Below are 25,717 nucleotides of genomic sequence, written 5' to 3'. Positions count from 1 at the left end.
GTAGTAGGTACGGAGCCTAGGACACCAGGCAGAAGTGCAGATAAGGTCTGACTCTTTCTAGCATAGCTAGGAGGCATGGCTAACCCTACATGTCCCCAGGCCTTACCTAGAATCTATGGGTCTAGGTAAGTTGAACAATTTTCAAAAGTCAAAGAGGCAGTTTATAAACTTAAAGCATTTGGCAAACCTAAAATTTGACCTATCTGATTTAGACCAAATGTCTTTATTTTACCAATAATCTTAAAAATTTTCTTTACTTCCCACAGCTTAAGTCACATGAATTAAAAGGCATTACACTTTTTACTTTTCTGACAAAATATTTAAGCACTTATTTTTAAACCAGTTAATCAAAGCCTTTTATATCACACACACAACACATATAAATACACAGATAGAAGTGTAGTGGTTGTAAGGTTTTTCATTTGCCAGTTTCTTAATTGGATTAGTGGCTTTATGGTGGAGCCCAGGAGGAACAGGGCGAGGAAAGCATGCAGTTTCTACGGCCTAATAAGCAAGCACAATTGGAAGGCAAGACAGAGCCCCAGAACTTGAGGATCCCATTTTTATATTGGATCCTGGATCCCCAAAAGAGAAACGCTACAGAACAAGAGAGTGCAATGATTTTACCACGTATTTCGTTGCCAAGAGCCCATCAGCCCTTTCTGTGATCAGCCCATCCCCCACAGGAGTCTTATCTCTCAGTGGGGAAGGGTGAGGACATCTCCATACCTTCCAGGTGGTCAAGAGCATGCTTTTGATCCAGACACACAAAGATCCACGTATCCCCACCATGCCATTTAGCTCTCCCCAAAAGTATTAAATGTATTTCCTACCTAGTTATTACACATCGAAGCTGTCTGATAATGTGAAGTAATTTCTGATACCCCCAAAGTAAAAACCGATAATGCAGTGCAAAGCAGAATGGAGCCTTAGCTTTTGGGAGGATCTATCCTTGGGGTTTAATAATCCTTGGGGTTCCATGAGGAAAAGAGAGGTTTTCCCAAAACAGGGTGTGTGGTGCTTCCTCTGTTTCTCCTAAGAAAGTCCCAGGCTGTTAGAGCTCGAATATCCACTTTTAATTAAGTGACTTTTAACCATAGCATTCTTTAAAAAGTCCTTTTACATCTCTTATTACCCAGCTTTAGCCACGCCAAACCGCCAATATTCCTGGCTTTTGAACTTTGCCAAACGTAACTGCCCAGGTGCTCAGAGAAAGGAAAACTTAAGATAGTTTGTGAAGGGGAGGAGAATCAACAAATGGCAAAGGTCACCCAAATACCAACCAGAAGGTGTTCATTTTCTAGGCTAAAAATTGAACCTGAACTCAGGCCACCATTGTGAAAAGACAAAGCCTTAACTGCTGAGCTACAGCATTGGGCAGTTTCCATTGCTCTTCCCAGGAGCCCAGAGCAGTAAATTTTGAGCTTGCAAAGGCTTTTTACTGCTCAAGATAATTTGTAGAGCTAACTACTACCCAAAATCCCTGTTTCCTGGCAGGCAGAGACAGAGGAAGTACTGCCACGTGATTACAAGATCAAGCTCTCAAGGACATTCCTCAACATGTGGTCTTTGGGCAAGATGGTGGCCCTGAATAACAGAAAAGATGGGAAAGGGAAAGAAAGGGAGAAAAGCATTGCCTGCAGCAGAGTGGGGAATGTGAGAAGCTCAGGGGGACCAGAGAAAGACCCACCCATTGCAGCTGACACTGACTCAGAAGTTCAGGTAGCTGCTTGTTGGGAGCGTAGGGATCTTTCCCAGCATTCCTGTCAGCTCTAGTTTCCCCTTTTGGGGAGGAAAAAGCTCCCCATGTCCCATGATCTTGGACATGTCTAATTCTGTCACCCACAGCTGTCAGCAAAGAGTACAAGGCAGATTAATCCAAAGAGAATAGCAGTTAACATCCCATAGTGCCAACCGGTTCTTAGTCGAGAGGGACTCCACTGAGAGGGGCCTCCAACCCCCTACATTTTATTAAGGACTAACCTTCCTAAGTTGGGCCTCAAACCCAAGTTCAGTCAAGTGTGCTTGCCTTTTGTTAAGAGGCGCCTTTATCCCTCTCTTAGGAGAGACTCTAACTCCCCTAAGTTGGGCCTAACCCAATCCCATCCTTTACCCAGGTAAATGCATCCCACTTACCCAAAGTTGGCCAATCAGTGCAGCAGTCTATTTCCTTTGGGTTGGGAGTCTCCTCAGTATCATCCCTTTGGGGCTTGCCAGGAAGATATTACCGGAAAGGGGTCCCAATTCAGACCCCAAGAGAGGTTTATTGAATCTCATGCAAGAAGGAGTTCAGGGTGAATCTATAAAGTGAAGCAAGTTTATTATAGAAGTAAAGAAGTGAAAGAGTGGCTACCCCATAAGCAGAGCAGCCAATTTGTATTTTCTTTTTTCTTTTTTTTTTTTTTTTTGCTTGCATACATGTTTATTAAGATGCAGCCAAGTGAAATGTGTCAGCTCCTCCTCTTGAGTACAGCCTTCTTTATTGGTGTATAACAATGCCCAAGGGCTGGATGAACTTCATAATCAAAATCGAATGCCAGCTTTTTACAGACTTGGCCAACACAGTACGACCTCAGACATCATTTTAAACTGCAAGAAATCTGAGCCTTTCATAGTCTTGCTTTTTATTGTTGACATTCACATTTTAATTTTTTTATGATCATTGCAGATTCACATTTTAAAAACCCAAAAAACAAAAAAGTTCTTATTCTAATTTAGCAGAAAGCAGAGTCATCGGTGTGAAGACAATACACTATCAACATACAACTGCTTTGTATCCATAATTATCTATGTAAGAAACATGCTGTCATTCACAGGGGCTCCATTAACACGTGCACATAAGCCATGCTGAGGCCTAACAGGTAATGTGGGTTTTCATCCAGCATCTTCTCTTTACTCTGGGTCCTTATCCTCATCTGAAAAATGGGGGACAGACTTCTTTGCCACAACATTATCCAGTCTCTGTCCTTGTAGATATGGATTGACACTCCTCCGCTTTCGTCTCTCTCCTCCCTTCATCTTCTCATAAAGGAGTTTCTTGTTCCACTTGCCCAAGCCTGGATAGTCATGTTCCGGATCAAACAGATGCTGATGCAACTGGAACTCTCGACTGAACTCTGCGGTGTCGGGGGTGTTTTCTAGACATCCATCATCTGTTTTTCCAACAGGACAGGGATTTGGAGGGTCTGGGTACCCCTGATCCTCACTGAAGTCCTTGGGAATGTTGTCTCCAGTCAACTCTGCCACGATGTTGGGGATGTTGCCAAAAGGACCCAAATGCTGAAGTCCCTCATGAGCTCCACCTTCGATGCTCTGGGGGCCCACAAGATTCATGGCCTGGTGAGCTGGATATTCCACTCGGGGCCTGGCAATGCCCAATTGCTCCATAACGCCGTGAAGCAGCCTCTGGATATCTGTTTCTGAGACCCTGTCAGGGGTCCGGGGGCTGTAGGCAAATGCTGGAGTCCATCCCGATGCCAGCCAAAACAATAAGCCAGACAGCATGGTAGAGACCATCCTGGAGACCATTTTTAACCGAGGAGCAGCCCGAGGAGCCTACTGCGGTATGGGCCTTGGTGGGGGTCCTGTATTTTCTTAATGATACTGATATTGAACATCTTTTTATGTGCTTGTTGGATATTTCTGTATCTTCCTTGGAGAAACATTTATACAGATCCTTTGCTCATTTTAAAATTGGGTTGTCTTTCATGGTTGAGTTGTAAGAGTGCTTTATATGTATTCTAGATGCTAGACCCTTATTAGATATGTGATTTGCAAGTATTTCCTCCCATTCTGTTAATTGTCTTTTCACTTTATTGATTACCTCCTTTGGTGCACGAAAGTTTTTCATTTTGGTGAAGTTCAGTTCATCTAGTTTTTTATTTTGTTGCTTATACTTTTGTTGTTATATCTAATAATCCATTGCCAAATTCAAGGTCATTAAAGATTTACCTCCTGTGTTTTCTTCTAAGAGTTTTATAGTTTTAGCTATTATATTTTGGTTGTTGATCCATTTTGAGTTAGTTTGTATATGTGGAGTGAGGTAGAGGTCCAAGTTTGTTTTGCAAGTGTTAATCCAGCTGTCCTAGAACCATTTATTAAGCTATTCTTTTCCTACTGAATGGTCTCATTTGGCACCCCTGTCAAAAGCCACTTGAAGCCAGGTGCAGTAGCTCATGCCTGTAATCTCAACACTTTGGGAGGTCAAATTGGGCAGATCACTTGAGGTTAGGAGTTCAGGACCAGCCTGGCCTACATGGCAAAACCCCATCTCTACTAAAAAAATACAAAAATAGCCAGGTGCAGTGGTACACACCTGTAATCTCAGCTACTCGGGATGCTGAGACATGAGAATTGCTTGAACCTGGGAGGCAGAGGTTGCAATGAGCTGAGATTACACCACTGCACTCCAGCCTGGGCAACAGAGCCAGACTGTGTCTCAAAAAAAAAAAAAAAAAAAAAAGTCACTTGGTCATACATATATATATATATATATATGTGTGTGTGTGTTTGTGTTTACTTTTGTACTTTCGATTTTATTCCGTTGGTCTATATGTCTGTTCTTCTGCCAGTGCCATATAGTTTTGATTACTAAAGCTTTGCAGTAAGTTTTAAAAGAGGGAAGGATGAGTCTAAAACATTGGTCTTCTTCTTCAATATTGTTTTGGCTATTTGAGGTCTCTTGCAGTTCCTTATGAATTTGAGGATCAGATTTTTATTTTTTTTTTTTCTGTTGTAGAAATAGTGTCTCACTATATTGCCCATGCTGGTCTTGAACTCCTGGCCTCAAGTGATCCTTCTGCCTCGGCATCCCAAACTGCTAGGATTATAAGTGTAAGCTACGGTTCCTGGTCTCAATTTTTTTATTTCTGCAAAACAGGGCCGTTGGAAATTTGATAGGGGTTGCATTGAATCTGTGAATCACTTTGGGTAGTATCTTAGGGTACCCCAGAAAAACAGAGCCAATTGTGCGTGCGTGTGTGTGTGTGTGTGTGTGTGTGTCTTAGTCTTAGAGATTTATTAAAAGGAACTGACTCACACAATTACGGAGGTAGGCATATCCCAAGATCTGCAGGAGGAGTTGGCAAGCTAGAGATCCAAGAGAGCAGATGGTTTACTTCTAGCCCTAGCCCAAGACTGAAGGCCTGAGAACTGGGGAAGCTAGTGGTGTGGTTCCTGTCTGAAAGCTTGCAGGCCAAAGACCCAGGAAGAGCCATCGTTTCAGTTTGAGTCCAAAGGCAGGAAAAAAAAGCTGATGTCTCAGCTTGAAGATAGGCAGGAAGAACCTGCCTTGCTGCAGGGAGAGGGTCAGCCTTTTTGTTTTACTCAAGCCTTGAACTAATTAGATGACAGCCACTCGTACTGGGGATGGCAGTCTGCTTTACTCAGTCTACCAGTTTAAATGTTAATCCCATCTATAACATCCTCACAGAAACACACCTAGAATAATGTTTTACCATTATTTTAATACCATAAAATAATGGCGTAAACATTATAAATTATTGGTAGTACCATAGTTAGTATTTACCAAAATATTAGGTTTTCCAATCCATTTACATGGGATATCTTGCCATTTATTTTTGTCTTAATTTATTTCATCAGTGTTTGTAGTTTTTATTGAAAAATTCTTTTGTCTCCTTGGTTAAATTTATTTCTGAGTAGTTTATTATTTTAGATGCTATTATAAATATAATTGCATTCTTAATTCCTTTTTTTTTGCTTATTTATTGCTGGTGTATAGAAACACAGATGATGTTTGTGTGTTGATCTTGTACCCTGCAACTCTGATGGATAATGTTGTCTGTGAATAGGTTTACTCTTTCTTTCCCAATTTGGATGGTTTTTATTTCTTTTTTCTGCCTAATTGCTCTGGCTGGAACTTCCAGGACAGTATTGATTCGTAGTGATGAAAATAGGTATCTTTGTCTTGCCCTGTTCTTAGGAGGAAAGCTTTCAGTTTTTCACCAGTGTATGTGGGTTTTTCACAGATACCCTTTATCATGCTTAGTAACTTCCTTTCTGTTCCTAGTATTCTGAGTGTTTTCATCATGAAAGGTTGTTGGATTGTGTCAAATACTTTTTCTACATTAATCAAACTAATTGTGTGGGTTTTTTCCCCCTTGTCCTATTAGTATATATTACACTGATTGGTTTTTGTGTGTGGAACCAACCTTGCATTCCTGGGATGAATCTCACTTGGAGTTTTCTAATATATTTTTTTGGGATCTCATTCATTTTTGAAAGATAGTTTTACTGGATATAGAATTCTTGGTTGAAAAATAGCCAGACATGATGGCACTGGCCTGTAGTCCCAGCTCCCAGAGAGACTGAGGCAGGTGGATTGCTTGAGCCCAGGAGTTGGAGGCTGCAGTGAGCTATGATTGCAACACTGCACTACAGCCTGGGTGACAGAGTAAGATCCCTTCTCCAAAAAAAAAAGAATTCTTGGTTGACAGATTTTTTTCTTTGAGCCTTTTAATTTGTTACCTTTTGGCCTCCATGGCTTTAGATGAGAAATCAGTTGTTAATCTTACTGAGCAATCCTTGTACTTGAAGAGTCACTTCTCTCTTGCTGCTTTCTACAGTTTGACTACAGTGTGTCTGGGTGTGGCTCTTTGAATTGAATTTATCCTATTTGGAATTTGTCGAGCTTCCTGGTTATGCATTATGCAGATTAATGTTTCTCATTAATTACAGGACTTTTCTACCATTATTTCTTCAAACTTTTTTTTGTTTCTTTTTCTCTCTGTCTTTCTGAGACGCTATAATGTGTATGTTGGTACAATTGATGGTGTCCCACAAGTCTCTGAGGCAGTTTATTTTCTTCATTATTTTTTCTTTTGTTCCTAACACCACTGTATAATCTCAATTGTCCTATCTGTAAGTTCTCTGATTCTTACTGCTTTCTGTTTGTTTATGCTGTTGAGCCCCTGTGGTGAATTTTTCATTTCAGTTTTTGTGCTTTTCAACTCCAGAATTTCTGTTTGGTTCTTTTTTTAAAATATTTTTTTCTTCATCAATATTCTGTATTCAGCGAGACATTGTTCTGATGGATGTTTCAGATTTTTGAACATGGTTTTCTTTAGTTCTTTGAACATATTTAAAATAGCATATTTAAAGTCTTCATCCATAAGTCTAATGTCTGGGCTTCCTCTTGAACAATTTCTGTTACTTACCTTTTTTCTGCATGTGAATCGAACTTTCCTGTTTCTTTGCATGCTTTGTAATATTTTGTTGAAAGCTGGAAAATACTGTGACAACTTTGGAAATGAGATTCTTCCTTCTCCCCCAGGGTTTGTTGGCTGCTTGTTACAGTCATTGTTTGTATAGTTACTTTTCTGAGCTAATTTTGTATAGTATATATTCTTCATCATGTGTGGCCACTGAGTTCTCTGTTCCATTAATATAGTGGTCAGCTTATGATTAGACAGAGATTTAAGCACCTAGAACAAAAAATATCTCCCAGTCTTTTGAAATGAGGTCTGTGTGTATGTTGGAGCACAGCTTCAACACTCAGCCAGGCGTTTGACAGTGACCCCTTAGCATTCACTGCCGGCTTGCACAGAACCTGAAGGTCAGCCAGAGTGGAAGCCTAGGCCTTTTCAGGTCTTTCCTGAACATGTACACAGCCCTGGGCATTTGTGGAACCTTCTAGATTTCCAAGAATGTGTCAGAGCTTTTCAAACCCTTATTTTCCAAAACATCTTACTCCTCAGCTTTTCTTCCCAAGCTTTTGGTAAATCTATTGTTTGCCTCAACTGTTATCCAGTGGTTCAGGCAGCAGCAAATAATTGACTGTAAATATTTCCAGTAACCTTTTTCCCTGTTTCCCTAGTAGATGCCTCAGCACTGGGAGGTTAAGTCAAACCCTTTGAGCCAATCTTCCAGGGAGTCAATAGACAGGTCAAAACAAACAACTGCAGTTCTTTGCAGATGAGGCCCATTCCAATGCTCCCTCTTGGACCGGTGGCACCAGAGTGGCAGCCTGTTGTCTTCTAGGCCACTGCTGCAGCCAGGATGGGACCAGAGAAGGTTAAAATGCTGCGGAACTCACTGTTCTTGCTGAGATTCAGCTGGTTTTTCTTGATTAAGTGTTCTTCTGATTGCTGCAAGTTTTTAGTTAGTTTCCAAAGTTTTAAAATAGTAGATTCTGACAGTTTTTGCCAGTTTTTAAAATGCGTATATTGAAGGATAGACTTTCAGTTCCTTACTCAGCCATTTTTGTGGACATGACTTACTAGTCATAATTTAAATTTAATATTTTAGGACATAATCTAAATTTTTTTTTTTTTTTTTTTGAGACAGAGTCTCGCTCTGTCACCCAGGCTGGAGTGCCGTGGCCGGATCTCGGCTCACTGCAAGCTCCGCCTCCCGGGTTCACGCCATTCTCCTGCCTCAGCCTCCCGAGTAGCTGGGACTACAGGCGCCCGCCACCTCGCCCGGCTAGTTTTTTGTATTTTTTAGTAGAGACGGGGTTTCACTGTGTTAGCCAGGATGGTCTCGATCTCCTGACCTCGTGATCCGCCCGTCTCGGCCTCCCAAAGTGCTGGGATTACAGGCGTGAGCCACCGCGCCCGGCCAGGACATAATCTAAATTTTTAAATTATGATCAGTTTCGAGTTTGCCAAATTTATGTACACCTTACTCGATTACACAAGAGATTTAAGATGGCTTACAAGGATAAATAGCATAAGAGATGCAATAAATTATTGTTGTCAGTATTTGTTGGGTTGAGGGCATGTTAGTAAAAACTGCCCTCCCTGCCGTTGAGAACTTGATCCTAGAGACAGAAATGTTTCCTTGGCGGCCTTGAGGTTCTTTCTCTCTCTCTGTTACGTCAGTGGTGGGGAACCTGGGGTAGATTCGCCTCGGTGGCTTCTCCTGCATGACTGCGTTGGATTGAGGGAGATACGCCAGGTTAGTGCCCAGCAGTAGGGATGGTTGTTACTGTCTGCCTCTAAGTTGATTGTGAGAAATGTGTCTCCAGTGTTGGTTTTCCTAAATCCAAAACTCTCCTTTGCTCAGGACAGTACAGATAGGTGTTTATATCTAAGACATCGTCTCTATTGTCCTAGTTGCTTCAGGAGGTGATCAGGGGATTCTCACACTTCAGATCAGAAGTGACTGCTCTTGGTGGCTGTTGATCACTGGGAGAGTCAAGGATCATCAGTAAACCTGAGACTTGTCCATCCACTGGTTCTGGTGCCTGTTGAGGTGTCTGTCCCCTGTTTTCCCAGGAGCCAGTTCGGTCCTGTGGCCACCTCATTGATATAGAAGGTCACAGGGCTGCCAGCTGGACTCTGCTCAGGGTTTGTGTCATTTATTTCTTCAGCTTTTGTTGAGAAAGCATGTTTTCCTTGAGCAATGTCTGTGAATTTGACATAGTGGCTCATTTACTAGTCTGATTTGAGAACACCTCCTTTTGACATTGCTTATGTGATAGAATTAGAGCTGCTTTCTGGTTTTATATATTGGATTGTCCCTTTTTCATCAGCATCACTCACAAGTTAATCTGAAATTTTTTTTTTTTTTTTTGAGATGGAATCTCATTCTGTCGCCCAGGCTGGAGTGGAGTGGCACGATCTCGGGTCACTGAAACTTCCGCCTTCCAGGTTCAAGCAATTCTCCTGCCTCAGCTTCCCGAGTAGCTGGGACTACAGGCATGCGCCACAATGCCCAGCTGATTTTTGTATTTTAGTAGAGACAAGATTTCACCATGTTGGCCAGGCTGGTCTCGAACTCCTGACCTCAAGTGATCCACCCGCCTCAGCCTCCCAAAGTGCGGGGATTACAGGCATGAGTCACTGCGCCCGGCCTAATAAAATTAAGATTTCTCTTCATTAAAAGACATCATAAAGTTAAAGTCAAGCTCGCTTTGGCAGCACATATACTAAAATTGGAACAATACAGAGAAGATTAGCATGGCCCCTGCGCAAGGATGACACGCAAATTCATGAAGCAGTTCCATATTTTTAAAACACATGCACATGTATGTTTACTGCAGCACTATTTACAATAGCAAAGACTTGGAACCAACCCAAATGCCCATCAATGATAGACTGGATAAAGAAAATGTAGCACGTGTACACCATGGAATGCTATGTAGCCATAAAAAAGAATGAGTTCATGACCTTTGCAGGGACATGGATGAAGCTGGAAACCATCATTCTTAGCAAACTAACAGAGGAACAGAAAACCAAACACCACATGTTCTCACTCATAAGTTGGAGTTGAACAATGAGAACACATGGACACAGGGAGGGGAACATCACACACCGGGGCCTGTCGGAAGGTGGGGATGGCATTAGTAGAAATACCTAATGCAGATGACGGGTTGATGGGTGCAGCAAATCACTATGGCACATGTATACCTATGTAACAAACCTGCACGTTCTGCACATGTATCCCAGAACTTATAATAATTAAAAAAAAAAAATCAAGCCATAAATTGGGAAAAGACATCTGTAATACATAAAACTAAGAAAGGATTAGCTGTTAACATATTAAATAGATGGGGAATCTCTCCAAATCAATATTACAAGAGACAATAACCCAATTAAAAAAATGACACCACCAGGCACAGGGGTTCATGCCTGTAATCCCAGCGCTTTGGGAGGCTGAGGTAGAAGGATCACTTGAGGCCAGGAGCTTGAGAGCAGGCAAGACCCCCAGCTCCTGAAAAAAATTAAAAAATTAGCTGGGCATGGTGGCATGTGCCTATAATCCTAGCTACTCTGGAGGCTGAGGTGGGAGGATTGCTTGAGCCCAGGGGTTCGAGGCTGCAGTGAGCCATGATGGCACCACTGTACTCCAGCCTGGGCAACAGAACGAGACTCCATCTCTTGAAAACACACACACGCATGCACACGCACACACACACACACACAGAAAACAATGACAAGGAGACACAATTTGGCATTTCACAGGCGAGAAAACAAGTGGCCTCTCGGCATATTAAGATGCCAAACCTTTCTAATCAGGATAAGGATCAAAAAGACCATTGTCCTTGATTGGTAGAAATTAAGATGACCGATAACTGTAAGCGTTGGTGAGAGTGTGGTTTCATAGAAATTCTCATGCTGCTGGTGGAAGTATTTGTTGTTACCTCTGCTTTGGGGAGCAGTTTGGCACTTATTTACAAAATTGGCCTTTCATACAACCTACACACCAACGACTCCTCTCTGCTCTCTGGATGTAGAGTCCAGAGCAAGGACTGGTAAACTCTTTCTGTTAAGGGCAAGAGAGTAAATATCCTAGGCGATGTGGACCACATACACTCTTAGTCTTTGTTTTTATAACACTTAAAAAATCTGAAAAACATTCTTAGTTCAAAGACCTTACAAAAATAGGCTGCTGGCTAGATTTGAATCGCAGACTGTAGTTTGCCAATTCCTGATTCTCTGATCTAGGGGATGCATCCTGGGTAAACTTAGTTACATGCAGTCTTAGTGGCAGGAGGCCTGGGGAAAAGCACAGAGCAGTATGGGGGAGTTGAGAGAGAGGGTGGGAAGGTAGCCTCCTGGAGAAGGTCGGGGGCTGGCCTGCATGTGTCTGGGTAGGCTCCGCAGTGGCCTGGCTGGGCAGGCCTAGGGGAACTTAAAGCCTCTGAGGCATGATGGGCCAGTGTGGAGAGCACAGTGGCAGGGGCCGGGGGCTGCAGGTCGAGGCTGGTCAACCCTTTTACCTGGCAGGCAAGGCTAGCACCAGGTGCCCTTGCTGCTTAGCTTGGAGAGATTAGTGAGCATCGTGATGAACCGGCAAGTTTGTAAGCAGATGACATCTATAATACATATGCTTTAACATTAATGTTTTGAAAACTTTGTTTTCACAAATAAGTAATTTCCCACACTGTGCCACAGTAATGTTCTATGAAGCTAACACACTTGAGTTACTAACCAGTTCATCAGTCTCTCAAGTTCTCTGCTGCCGGCGTTCATTCCTATTTGCTCCTAGCTGTGAAGTCAGGCTAGGAGTCTGTCAGCTCATGTGCCTCTCAGCTTCATGCAGGCAGCAAGCATGGAGCTCGGAAGGAGGGGCTCCGCCCGCCCACTCAGCAACTACCTCCCCAGGATGCCCAGGACCTCAGGAGTGGAAGGAATTTGGCTCTTATTTTTCTAAGTAGCAAAAATAGATGAATTGGGTACAGGAATGCAGTGTGTTTTTGAGGGAGCTGGTGAGTTTTGAAAGGAACTTCCCCTTTTCACCTGAGGCATTACCATATCATGAGAAAGGATGGAGGAGGCGTGGAGGTGGGAAACTACACAAGAAAAATCCTGTGGTGCAGAGGCTTCTGATGTGAGGTGGCTGGTCTAGGCAGCGGTGTTCCCTGAGGCTCCTGAGTCTGGTTCTCAGTGGGTCCCTCACCTCCCTTCACAGCCACTCCCTTCCTTACCACGGTACATGGGGGTGCAGGGCTGGCCAGGGGCTGTTGACAGGAGGGGAGTGGTGCAGGCTGAGCGTTAAAGACAGGAAGAGCATCCGTGCTGGAGCTGCCCTGCAGAAGCCTCGTAAAGATCATAAGGCACTGGGCAAAAACTTTTCCAAGAAAGTTCATGGTGCACACACGGACCTAAACACTAGCTGGCATTCCCAGGGTTTTTTTCATTATAGAAGTGCATGGCTGTTGCATGGTATCCAGAAAACAAAGACCAGAGAAGCCAGACTTTATACCACCATCTGGAAACATTTAATGTATGCTTTAGGTAAGTGTTAGTAAATATTTAGGATGATTGATCAAATTATGAGTGTGTTTATGAGTGCACAGTGTAATTTTTATTAAAGCTCACATTTCTTCAGGAACTCGATTCAACTCCTTTGCATTCCTGGTTATTTTCATTTACTTGATCTTGAGGTCTCATCTGGCAGAGCTGTGCAGGCTGGGACCTTTGTAGCTCATTTTGAGGAGCTGTTTACCTGTTGATGGGAACTTGCAGGTGGGAGGCAGCCAGTCTTAAAGAGTACCTTGTCAGCAGGTGTGGAAGAGAGCCCGCACAGACGGACCTGCCCTTTGTGGTTTCCCCTCTGCCAGCCCAGCCCTTTGGGCACATTGGCACCTACCTGAACCCGAGTCCCCTCGTGCACACAGGGAGCGGCACCTCCCCACAGGATCCTCACTGGTGTGACAGGGTGTGGCGTGCTCTGTGGGTCCACAGCGGGCCCACCCCACAGCTCCGTGCACAGCATGTTGGGTCAGGGTGGTGCTAGATGAATAAGAAGAGGATGGATGTCAAAACTGAGCACTTTGGGTACTGTGGGCACACTGTCACAGGGTTTACCCGGGAAGGAACAACTGGGCTCCAGAAGCAGGTTGACCAGGCCAGTCTGAGTCGTGGCATCGAGACTCATCTAGCAGAAGTCAATGAGGAAGGAAAACTGACTGAGAACAGCTGTTGTTTCAGCTAAAATCTCAGAATGATGCATTGAATTCAAAGTTACAACACAGCAAAATAGTATGTGTATTTTTTTAAACCTCAAAAATACTCTGTTTATTATTAACTTTAGAAAATTTTTGGCTGGGCACGGTGGCTCACGCCTGTAATCCCAGCACTTTGGGAGGCCGAGGCAGGCGGATCACGAGGTCAGGAGATGGAGACTATCCTGGCTAACACGGTGAAACCCCGTCTCTACTAAAAATACAAAAAATTAGCCGGGTGTGGTGGTGGGCGCCTGTAGTCCCAGCTACTCGGGAGGCTGAGGCAGGAGAATGGCATGAACCCAGGAGGTGGAGCTTGCAGTGGGCTGAGATTGCGCCACTGCACTCCAGCCTGGGTGACAGAGTGAGACTCCATCTCAAAAAAAAAAAAAAAAAAATTTTTTTGGAGATAGGGCCTCGCAACCTTGAACTCCTGGGCTCAGCAATCTTCCCACCTCAGCCTCCCAAGGAGCCGGGACCACAGGTGTGCACCACCACACCTAGCCCAAACTATTAAGTATACTTTTTAGGAAGTTTTTTGAATAATATTATCAGTAGTTACTATATGTTTGGGTAAAATAGAAAGGAAGGAAGCATATTTGATCATGTTTTGTTCCCAACACATATTAAAGTTGGGAAGGATTCTTGTGTTACCTAAAACTGAAAGACAGCAGGTCTCAGGCACTTCTGCTTTCCCAAAGCTGCGTTCGTTTCCTTGCATGAGAGGATATGATGGCGCTCTCTTTACTGTTTTTCCCCAACAGAACTCTTCTTTCCTAAAATGGAGTCGAGTAAAAAGATGGACTCCCCTGGCCCGCTGCAGACTAATCCGCCGCTAAAGCTGCACACTGACCGCAGTGCTGGGACGCCGATTTTTGCCCCTGAACAAGGAGGTTACAAGGAAAAGTTTGTGAAGACCGTGGAGGACAAGTACAAGTGTGAGAAGTGCCGCCTGGTGCTGTGCAGCCCGAAACAGACCGAGTGTGGGCACCGCTTCTGCGAGAGCTGCATGGCTGCCCTGCTGAGGTAGCACCTCGTCCGGCCCGTCACCCTGCCCCTTCTCAGCCCTCGGCTTCACCCTCTCCTTCATTCATTTCTCTAAAGCTACACCTCTAGAGGTTTAAAGCCCTAAAGAAGTCATAAAAGCCTCCGGGTCCAGCTCGTGAATCCTTTAGGGAGGTGCAGGGGGATCCCACATCTGAGTTTACTGAGGCCTCTGCCTGTCTCTGACCTGCCGCGCCTGTGTCTTCCCACTCTGTCTGTAGAGCCTTGGTGCCTCTCATATGTGTTGCTGTATTTTATTGAGGAAGCTCACAGTTCCATGGAGGAGACACACCAGGAAATGACAAGCCAGTCGTTTAAGGGCACATGTACTGGTGTGCAAGGGTGCTACAGAGAGGAGGGGGGATGGGGTCAGCTTAAAGGACTGGGTAGGTCCCTAGGCGAGCAGAAACCTAGGCCGCATGCTTACTCAGCAGGCGCATGTGTTACATGCACCGAGCTCTTGGCAGCGCTTTGCTGCTGAGTGCCAGTGCTGGTGCCGCTGGCGGATCATGAAGGCAGGCTGGAGCTTTACTGCAGGATAGCATCGACCGGGAGAGCACCTTGATTCACCCTGCAGGCCTCATGTTTATGTTTTCTGGCATTGTGCCGGGTGGTGGGGTTGCTGCAAGATGCCCTGGTCTTGGCCAATGCTGTCAGGGCACGTCAGCCTGGGAAGGTTGCCAGCTCCTCCTCCCACAACACTCAAGCCTGGGCTGCCCCCGAGCCCCAGCCTGGGCACAGCAGCCAGCCCCCTGCCCTGTCACCTGCCTTCACCCTCTCTCTTCTCCATGCTTCCCTCTGTGGTCTTACCCACTTATCCCAGTCAGCTCACCTTTGCCCACCTCTGGGCCCAGGAGAAGCTTCCTGGTGGAGGAGGGGCTGGAGCCCCCGTATATGGTGGGCCACAGGGGAGGGAGGCTGGTCCCCCTGTGCAAGTGCCATTGGCCTTCCAATAGACAGTGAAGCAAAATCGCCTGTGGAGAAGGGCTGGCTGCTTTTACAACACAGGAGCAAGGCTCTCCAGGTAAATGGTACTCACATCGAAGGCCTGCTCTGCAGACAGCTAGCTTTGGTTTCTGAAATAAAATTTCACTTTTACATTAAGTGGAAGAGGCTTTCCAAGTGGGGCTGAACTAAACTGTTCTACTTGGTAACTTCCTTTTGAAAAATCAGCATTTTGGCTGGGCACGGTGGCTCACGCCTGTAATTCCAGCACTTTGGGAGGCCGAGGTGGGCAGATCACAAGGTCAGGAGATCGAGACCATCCTGGCTAACACGTGAAACCCCGTCTCTACTAAAATACAAAAAAATTAGCTGGGCGCGGTGGCGGGCGCCTGTAGTCCCAGCTACTCAGGAGGCTGAGGCAGGAGAATGGCATGATCCCGGGAGGCGGAGCTTACAGTGAGCCGAGATCGCACCACTGTACTCCAGCCAGGGGGAAAGAGCGAGACTCCGTCTCAAAAAAAAAAAAAAAAAAATCAGCATTTAAAAAAATGTAGCCCTTTTCTCCCATGGCTTCCTTTGTAAAGTGAATCACCAGGGCGTCCTGATGCAGGACGTTGCTGTGAGCCACTGTGCAGACCTGACCATAAAGCGAATGCTCCCGGAATCTCCTGAGTCCCCTCAAGAAAGGGACTTTCACTCTAATGTAGTCACGTGTGTTTCCCTGCAGCTCTTCAAGTCCAAAATGTACAGCGTGTCAAGAGAGCATCGTTAAAGATAAGGTATTCTGGTTTTTTTTTTTAAATCATTTTGTCACATGTTTTCAGCTGGGTAGTACTTTTCACATAGTTTGCATTCGGCACTCTGGCACAACACATTCTCTCAGTTTTGGCAGCTGATGCGGCAGGCTCCCAGGCAGGGCACTGTGCCATGTGATCACCTGGGCAGGCAGTGGGTTCAGATCCACTTGGCCACTTCCCTGCTGTGTGAGCTCCGTGAGCTACTTCACCCCCTCACCTGTAATAATAATCACATCGCCTGCCAAGACTGCAGAGAGCTGGTGTGAGGAGTAAGAGGGTCGATGTGAGCAAAGTGCCGAGATGCCTGTCCGTGGCAGGGCTGTCTGTGGTTGGGTCACTTCCGTCATTGCGGGTCTTTATCCTAGACAGCTTTTACTCAACTCTTACACTAGGTTTTACCTTCAGACTTGCTAGGCTGAGGGGTTCATTTGAGTTTGTGCTCCCTGCCCCCCATCCCCCTGTGATATCTTGAAGTCATTAGATAAGAGTGAGATTAGCCCCTTCTCACCCCCTGTGGCTGTCCTCAGCTAGAGCCCGTGGGCGTCTCTGCACATTCAGAGGATAGGGCTACCCAGCCTGCCACCAGCTTCTCTCCTGGGGCCTGGTCCTTCTCATGGAGACCGACAGTCATCCATGTGCTGCTATACCCTGCCAGGCCCACTTGGAGTTTGAAACAATTCATTCTTTTTTGTTGTTGTTGAGACAGAGTTTCGCTGTTGTCGCACAGGCTGGAGCACAATGGCACGATCTCGGCTCATTGAAACCTCTGCCTCCCGGGTTCAAGCAGTTCTCATGCCACAGCCTCCCGAGTAGCTGGGATTATAGGCACAAGCTACCACGCCCAGCTAATTTTTGTATTTTTAGTAGACACGGGGTTTCACCATGTTGGTTAGGCCAATCTCGAACTCCTGACCTCAGGTGATCCACCTGCCTCAACCTCCCAAAGTGCTGGGATTAGAGGCGTGAACCACTGCACCCAGCAATTCATTTTTAAAGTGCTTAAAATATCAGTAAAAATGTGTGTTTCCCTACTTTGAGTAATGAACCTAACCATTTTTTAAATGCAGGTCACTAAGTTGTACAATAAAATTCTTGCTCTGGGGTTTTCCTGTCTAAAGCACCTTGCAGATTGGGTTTGTTGGTCAGAGCAGCCCAGGTGAGTGCAGTGATTTGAGGATTGCTGGCAGTCAGCGTCCCTGGGCTGCCAGGCACAAGGGCATGCAATATAGCCACTCTGGAAGGGGGAGAGGTGGAATTGGCCACCTGGGCCCTGTACCTTTTCTTTCTCCGCGTTTACCTGCTACTGCTGAAGACTTGGTTAGTTCCTGTGAGGGAAAACAGCCCTCCCCTCCGCTCGGTGCCTTGTCCTAGCAGGGTACCCGGCTGCCTTGTTAACATGTGCCTAACGTGTGAGTGAGAGAGAAGCTCGCAACGATGGCTGAGATTTTTTTTAGTATTTCTGTTTTGTTATGCAGAATCATTATCCCTATTTTTTAATGGCATTAGTAGCTGAAGAAAAATGGCTAGTTTTATCAAATAATCATGAATGAGATTCACTCAAGTTGTGGACCCTCATGGAAAGAATGGAGCTGTCTGGGCCCCGGGTGACCCAGACCCCCACCCATCAGCAGGTCATCCAGGGGTGGGTGGGCCTCTGGTCTTCATCTGTAAACAGACGTTTGGAGTAAATAGTCTCAGATCCTTTCCATTTCAAAGTTCTGTTGACTTTAGTATCTTAAGTCATGACCTTCTTTTTTTTTAAGTCATGTTTATGAAAGATAAGCTTTGGCTCCAAATTAGTTTAGTTTTAACTCTTAACAGCTATTGATTCTGTTTCTCTTAGCAGTCCAAAAAGGCATATTAAGCTCCTGTTATTCTACTTTCATAGATCAACAGACAGGAGTTTCTTAGAAATACCTTTGGACTAAGACGTTGTAGATTGTGTTGTTAGAGTGAGAAAGAGCTGGGCATGGTGCCTTATGCCTGTGATCCCAGGACTTTGGGAGCTGAGGCAGGTGGATCATTTGGACTCAGGAGTTCGAGACCAGACTGGGCAGCATATGGAGACCCCATCTCTACAAAAATGAAAATTGAAAAGTTACCTGGGCTTGGTGGCATGCACCTGTAGTTCAAGCCACTCAGGAGGCTGAGGTGAGAGGATCGCTTGAGCCCTGGAGTTTAAGACTGTAGTGAGCCATGATTGCCCCAGTGCACTCCAGCCTGAGTGATAGAGTGAAACCCTGTCTCTTTCTGAGATGGAGTCTCAGTCTGTTGCCCAGGCTGGAGTACAGTGGCATGATCTCAGCTCACTGCAACGTCCTCCTCCCGGTTCAAGCAATTCTTCTGCCTCAGCCTCCTGAGTAGCTGGGACTACAGGCATGTGCCACCACACCCGGTTATTTTTCTTTTGTATTTCTAGTAGAGATGGGGTTTCACCATGTTGGCCAGGCTGGTCTCGAACTCCTGACCTCAGGTGATCCACCCGCCTCGGCCTCCCAAAGTGCTGGGATTACAGGGGTGAGCCACTGTGCCCAGTCAACCCTGTCTCTTAAAAAAAGAAAAAGAAAAAAAAAAAAAGAGTGAGAATACATGTGTTTTCTAAGGGAAAAATAAAATTAAAAGTTGAAAGATTTTTTCTTTTCTTCTTTTTTATTTTTGTTAAAGAGATGGGGGTCTCACACTGTCCCCCATTCTGGAGTGCAGCAGTGCTATCACGGCTCACTGCATCCTCGACCTCCCAGGATAAAGCAGTCCTCCTGCTTCAGCCTCCTGAGTAGCTGAGACTACAGGCACATGCTGCCCTACCCAGCTAATTTTTAAAAAATTTTTGTAGAGATAGGGTCTCATTGTGTTGCCCAGGCTGGTCTCAAACTCCTGGGCTCAAGCGATCGTCCTACCTCAGTTTCCCAGAGTGCTGGGATTCTAGGCTTGAGCCACCACTACCAGCATCATTTTCATTTTCAAAGGGAAATGTTTTCATTATTAGACTAACTTCAGACTGCAATATATGTTTTAAGAGAGTGTTTTTCAGCCACAGGCTAATGCTGCTTTTTTGGTGAAAAATGAGTTTTAACAGCATGACCTTTAGAAAGAACCAACAGTTTTACAAATCATTCCCCAGATATGATCTCTTATGTGGTCTCTCCGTTTCTCCAGCAAGCCATCTATACAGTGTATTCAGTTGTGTCTGGTTCTGCTCTTGTCCTCTGGTGGCAGCCACACCATAATGGCCACCTGCTCAGTGCTGGCTCCTGGAAGTCCCCAGAGTCTGAATGTGAACCTGGTCCTTCTCTGCCCTCATCCTGAGATTATGTCAGAGTTAATAGAAGACGTTTAGATGCTGCAGAGTGATCTTTAATTATTAAGTCTAATCCATTTTCTTTTGGCTTAACTAATAAAAGATAACAGTTAATGTTACTTAAATTGTGTCTCTTAGTGGGGGCGGCTTCTTCATTCTACTTCTAGAAATCAAGATGGTCCTTAATGCTTTCTGAAGTTCACTTAAGAGTTGCTCTCTTGTTTTTTTTTTTTTTTTTTAAGTGGTTTTGCCTTGTCCAGAGTAGCAGCATGTGGAGATTAAGAAATATTAATTCTCCAAAATAATGACCTTTCATTTTCAGGTGTTTAAGGATAATTGCTGCAAGAGAGAAATTCTGGCTCTTCAGATCTATTGTCGGAATGAAAGCAGAGGTTGTGCAGAGCAGTTAACGCTGGGACATCTGCTGGTGAGTAGCAAAGGGACACTGGAAGCTTTTACATGAAGGAATTCGAGTCCCTTACATCCAGCTGATTAAGTGGTCAGTAGGATGTGGCACTTTAAGACCATGTTGACATTAGTTTTTCAAAACACAGCCAAATAGGAAAGCAGTCAGAACCACTTGAGTATAAGTTGTTATTTTTATGACATCATTGGCAGAATTGTCAACTGGTTTTTAAACACTCCCACCCTACTTAGAATAGAGAAAATCTGAATTGGATTTTAATTTTGGAAGGCCCATTAAAACCTTTTTTCACCATGAAATTCTACATAACTCCTTATTTTTTTAATTAGTCCCATATTTTAGCTTAGAAAATTATTTGAACTGGAATAAAACAAAGTTCTTAGCAGATACTCATTTTTCCTGGAAGCAGAGTTGACTTAATTCTTCAACAACAATATAGTTTGAGTAATCATGAAGTAGAATATGAAATTCAGCGTCTCTTGGCGTATTTGTTACTCTTTGCTATGAAAAACTGGTCTAACAGGAGGTTAGAACATTTCTTTATGGTTTCATTGCATAGAGATTAGAATTTGGTATTTCAGATTTAGGATTTTTTCCAAATTAAGAACATTGAATGGTCTGTCTTACAGGTGCATTTAAAAAATGATTGCCATTTTGAAGAACTTCCATGTGTACGTGCTGACTGCAAAGAAAAGGTCTTGAGGAAAGACCTGCGAGACCACGTGGAGAAGGCGTGTAAATACCGGGAAGCCACGTGCAGCCACTGCAAGAGTCAGGTTCCGATGATCGCGCTGCAGGTGCGGGTCTTCCCATTCCACAGGCCTTTCGCTCAATTCCTATATGATACGTTCCACAGGCCTTCCGCTCAACTCATATATAATCTGCTCCACAGGCCTTCCGCTCAACTCATAGATAATCAATTCCACAGACCTTCCACTCAGCTATAGATAATCCCTTCCACAGGCCTTCCCTCAACTCATAGATAATCCATTCCACAGGCCTTCTCAGCTCATAGGTAATCCATTCTACAGGCCTTCCCTCAACTCATAGATAATCCGTTCCGCAGGCCTTCCACTCAATTCATAGATAATCCATTCCAGAGGCCTTCCCTCAACTCATAGATAATCCGTTCCAGAGGCCTTCCCTCAACTCATAGATAATCCGTTCCACAGGCCTTCCCTCAACTCATAGATAATCCGTTCCACAGGCCTTCCACTCAATTCATAGATAATCCATTCCAGAGGCCTTCCCTCAACTCATAGATAATCCGTTCCAGAGGCCTTCCCTCAACTCATAGATAATCCGTTCCACAGGCCTTCCCTCAACTCATAGATAATCCGTTCCACAGGCCTTCCGCTCAATTCATAGATAATCCATTCCAGAGGCCTTCCCTCAACTCATAGATAATCCGTTCCAGAGGCCTTCCCTCAACTCATAGATAATCCATTCCACAGGCCTTCCCTCAACTCATAGATAATCCGTTCCACAGGCCTTCCACTCAATTCATAGATAATCCATTCCAGAGGCCTTCCCTCAACTCATAGATAATCCGTTCCAGAGGCCTTCCCTCAACTCATAGATAATCCGTTCCACAGGCCTTCCCTCAACTCATAGATAATACGTTCCACAGGCCTTCCACTCAATTCATAGATAATCCATTCCAGAGGCCTTCCCTCAACTCGTAGATAATCCGTTCCACAGGCCTTCCTTCAACTCGTAGATAATCCGTTCCACAGGCCTTCCGCTCAGCTCGTAGATAATCCGTTCCACAGGCCTTCCGCTCAGCTCGTAGATAATCCGTTCTGCAGGCCTTCCGCTCAGCTCGTAGATAATCCGTTCCACAGGCCTTCCCTCAACTCATAGATAATCCGTTCCGCAGGCCTTCCACTCAATTCATAGATAATCCATTCCAGAGGCCTTCCCTCAACTCATAGATAATCCGTTCCAGAGGCCTTCCCTCAACTCATAGATAATCCGTTCCAGATGCCTTCCCTCAACTCATAGATAATCCGTTCCACAGGCCTTCCCTCAACTCATAGATAATCCGTTCCACAGGCCTTCCACTCAATTCATAGATAATCCATTCCAGAGGCCTTCCCTCAACTCATAGATAATCCGTTCCAGAGGCCTTCCTTCAACTCATAGATAATCCGTTCCACAGGCCTTCCCTCAACTCATAGATAATCCGTTCCACAGGCCTTCCACTCAATTCATAGATAATCCATTCCAGAGGCCTTCCCTCAACTCATAGATAATCCGTTCCAGAGGCCTTCCCTCAACTCATAGATAATCCGTTCCACAGGCCTTCCACTCAATTCATAGATAATCCATTCCAGAGGCCTTCCCTCAACTCATAGATAATCCGTTCCAGAGGCCTTCCCTCAACTCATAGATAATCCATTCCACAGGCCTTCCCTCAACTCATAGATAATCCGTTCCACAGGCCTTCCACTCAATTCATAGATAATCCATTCCAGAGGCCTTCCCTCAACTCGTAGATAATCCGTTCCACAGGCCTTCCCTCAACTCATAGATAATCCGTTCCACAGGCCTTCCGCTCAGCTCGTAGATAATCCGTTCCACAGGCCTTCCGCTCAGCTCGTAGATAATCCGTTCCGCAGGCCTTCCGCTCAGCTCGTAGATAATCCGTTCCACAGGCCTTCCGCTCAGCTCGTAGATAATCCGTTCCACAGGCCTTCCCTCAGCTCATAGATAATCTGTTCCACAGGCCTTCTGCTCAGCTCATAGATAATCCGTTCCACAGGCCTTCCACTCTGTTCATATATAATCCGTTCCACAGGCCTTCCCTCAACTCGTAGATAATCCGTTCCACAGGCCTTCTGCTCAGCTCATAGATAATCCGTTCCACAGGCCTTCTACTCTGTTCATATATAATCCGTTCCACAGGCCTTGCCTCAACTCATAGATAATCCGTTCCACAGGTCTGCTCAGCTCATAGATAATCCGTTCCACAGGCCTTCCACTCAATTCATAGATAATCCATTCCAGAGGCCTTCCCTCAACTCATAGATAATCCATTCCACAGGCCTTCCACTCAGTTCATATATAATCCGTTCCACAGGCCTTCCGCTCAGCTCATAGATAATCCACTCCACAGGCCTTCCCTCAACTCATAGATAATCCATTCCACAGGCCATCTGCTCAATTCGTATATACTTCTTCCACTGTACAGCTTCTTAATGACTATTCTAATAGGAATAAAGAGAAAAGATAGGAATAAATAGCACTTTTTATCTTACTTTATTTCAGAATTAAGCTTTGTTTTGCCTATTTTGATTTATGTAGTTAACATTTTCCATTGCCTTGATTGACTATCATTTAGTGTATTAAAAAATGAATATTCAAGAAAGGTAAAATTTTTAACTTGTCCTAGGGAATTGCCTCAAAATGTTGATAGATTGCCTGATTTTACAGCTCTGTGACATAACCGTCACTTATAACAGGCTAATTTGTCCTACAGCATTGAAATGCAGCTGTTTGTCTTGGAGGGAGCTTCTCATACTTCGGTTACTTTGTCTCAGTTTTGCATTGTGTATTTCCGTGGGGGTGAGAGTGTGTGTGTGGGTGAGTGTGTGAATGTGGGTGAGTGTGTGGGGGTGAGTGTGTGTGTGGGTGTGTGAATGTGGGTGAGTGTGTGGGGTGAGTGTGTGGGGGGTGAGTGTGAATATCGGTGAGTGTGTGAGGGTGTGAATGGGGGTGTGTGTCTGTGTGTGTGGGTGAGTGGGTGAATTAAAGAGGAAAGCAGAGATGTTGGGGGTGGAGGACACTTCAAAAACAATCCATTTGTTGAACAAACACCTATTGGGTACCAACTGTGTGCCTGGCTGTATTCCAGGAGCTGGGGACTCAGTGGTGAGGCTCCTCTAGTGGGAAAAAATACTAACAAATATGTAACATCAGGTAGTGATCAGTTCTGTGAATCAAAATCAGGTGGCATCAAGGGAAGAGAGGTGACAGCACTGGCTTCTCTGAGGCAGTCAAGGGACAGTGAGGGAGCATGTGGACCCTAAGCAGCAACTGGCAGGGCTGTGGGGTTGAGGAGCTGTGTGGAACACAGGCCGGGTATGAGGACAGTGGGGCAGCCAGAGAGGGAGGAAAGCCACTGGGCAGCCCAGAGCTGGGGGGTAAGAGGGCCCCTGGGCAAGGCCTGGTGTTGTTGGGGTTGGGGAAGGTTGTACTGGGGTGCGCCTGAGGGTGGGGCGGTAGGATTGGCTGGCAGGTGGGGTGTGAGGTAAAGGTGACACCCAGTGCGTGTGGAGAACCTAAGTGTCCCGCTGAGGGGGTGCCCAGTGAGTGGAGGGTGACGGGCTTGGGAGAGAATGGGGAATGGAGCCGTGCAGGCTGCGGATGTGGGTGAGTTTGGTGGTTCGCAGAATCATGGGGCTGGAGTGAGTGGAGACGAGGACAGAGCTCGTGGGGGCCTGGGCACTCTCTCAGAGGCTGCCGAGAGGCTGGGGGGGGCTTGGCCACGAAATGACTGAAGGGGGGCACCAGGGCAGCTCAGCCAGGGCGTGGGCCATCATCCAGTTCCTGGTGGATATTGTGGAATAGTTTGTTTTGTTTTGTTTGAGACAGAGTCTCACTCTGTCATCCAGGCCTGGAATGCAGTGACACAATCTCAGCTCACTGCAGCCTCTGCCTCCCAGGTTCAAGTGATCCTCCCATCTCAAGAACTACAGGTGCGTGCTACCATGCCTGGCTATTTTTTTTATTTCTTGTAGAGATAGGGTCTTGCCACATTGCCCAGGCTGGTCTCAAGCTCCTGGGCTTAAGCCATCTGCCCATCTCGGCTTCCCAAAGTGCTGGGATTATAGGCGTGAGCCATTGCACCCAGCTGTGGAGCTCTAATGACCAAAATTTAGGGAGAGTTTCCTATGCTTTTCTCTATGAAATGAGATGTAGTCCTCTTAGGTTGGTGCAAAAGTAATTGCAGTTTTTGCCATTAAAAGTAATGACAAGAACGGCAATTCCTTTGCACCAACTAAATTCTTTATAATCTCTCAATTTGCCTTGCTTTCTGTAATTTTCCTGTGTCCATGTCTTTCTTCCATTATGAACTTTTTTTCTTGTGTGGTACTTCAGATGTTTCCAGTTATTAAGAACTCCTGAGGCCGGGTGTGGTAGCTCACACCTGTGTGCCCAGCACTTTGGGAGACAGAAGCAGGAGGATCACTTGAGCTTTAGAATTGGAGACCAGCATGGGCAATGTAGCAAGACTCTGCCTCTATAAAAAATAAAAATTTAGCGGGTGTGCTAAAGCATACCTGTAGTTCTAGCTACTCAGGAGGCTGAGGTAGGAAGATTACTTGAGCCAGGGAGGTTGAGACTGGTAGTAAGCCATAATCGCACCACTGCACTCAGCCTGGGTGACAGAGTGAGACCCTGTCTCAAAAAAAAGAACTTTTAAGAACTGTGCCCTCCCCTTTGGAAAATAGCAATAGTGTTTTTTCGTGGTCAAGTAATTCCTCCAGGCTGTGCATGATGGCTCATGCCTATAATCCCAGGACTCTGGAAAGCCAAAGCAGGAGGATTGCTTGAGGCCAGGAGTTCAAGACCAGCCTGGGCAACAAAGTGAGACCCCATCTCTAGAACGAAAATAATAATTCCTCCAGTTGTTAAATTTCAGTGAATGAGACATATGCCTAATGAACAAGACTTCAGGCTTTGCATATGTTAATATGTTGCTATCTCATGCCAGTCAGAATGGCAGTTATTAAAAAGTCAAAAAAACAACAGATGCTGGCGAGGCTGCAGAAAAAAGGAATGCTTTTACACTG

At 45.2% G+C, this 25,717-nt stretch overlaps 2 protein-coding genes and 1 non-coding gene across 11 annotated transcripts in view; 2 read left to right on the top strand and 1 right to left on the bottom strand.

Annotated features, from left to right (window-relative positions):
• Nucleotides 1–25,717, top strand: part of LOC105467377 (TNF receptor associated factor 3) — a 136,016-nt gene that overhangs the window by 83,041 nt on the left and 27,258 nt on the right. For 6 of the 9 annotated variants that reach the window (XM_071099543.1, XM_011716940.3, XM_071099541.1 and 3 more), the window contains 4 exons: nucleotides 14,176–14,437; nucleotides 16,128–16,179; nucleotides 19,818–19,922; nucleotides 20,549–20,716. In XM_071099543.1, coding sequence (XP_070955644.1) covers nucleotides 14,193–14,437; nucleotides 16,128–16,179; nucleotides 19,818–19,922; nucleotides 20,549–20,716 — 570 coding nt within the window. In that variant the 5' untranslated portion in view covers nucleotides 14,176–14,192. Of the gene's footprint in view, nucleotides 1–11,547; nucleotides 12,702–14,175; nucleotides 14,438–16,127; nucleotides 16,180–19,817; nucleotides 19,923–20,548; nucleotides 20,717–25,717 lie in introns of those variants that run through there. The other 3 variants (XM_024788376.2, XM_024788374.2, XM_071099540.1) reach the window with 3 other exon arrangements.
• LOC105467376 (neuroendocrine protein 7B2) lies at nucleotides 2,451–3,571 on the bottom strand. Its single transcript, XM_011716934.3, has one exon. It carries the CDS (start codon nucleotides 3,526–3,528, stop codon nucleotides 2,893–2,895), a length of 636 nt encoding a protein of 211 aa, XP_011715236.1. The 5' UTR covers nucleotides 3,529–3,571; the 3' UTR covers nucleotides 2,451–2,892.
• On the top strand, nucleotides 9,870–9,973 carry LOC139355537 (U6 spliceosomal RNA). Its single transcript, XR_011606320.1, has one exon. It is a non-coding gene; the product is annotated as a U6 spliceosomal RNA (small nuclear RNA).

The sequence above is a fragment of the Macaca nemestrina genome, chromosome 7, assembly GCF_043159975.1.
Source record: "Macaca nemestrina isolate mMacNem1 chromosome 7, mMacNem.hap1, whole genome shotgun sequence".
Lineage (NCBI taxonomy): Eukaryota > Metazoa > Chordata > Mammalia > Primates > Cercopithecidae > Macaca > Macaca nemestrina.
The sequence above is the reverse complement of the archived record's forward strand: the minus strand, read 5'-3'. Positions and strand labels throughout refer to the sequence as shown.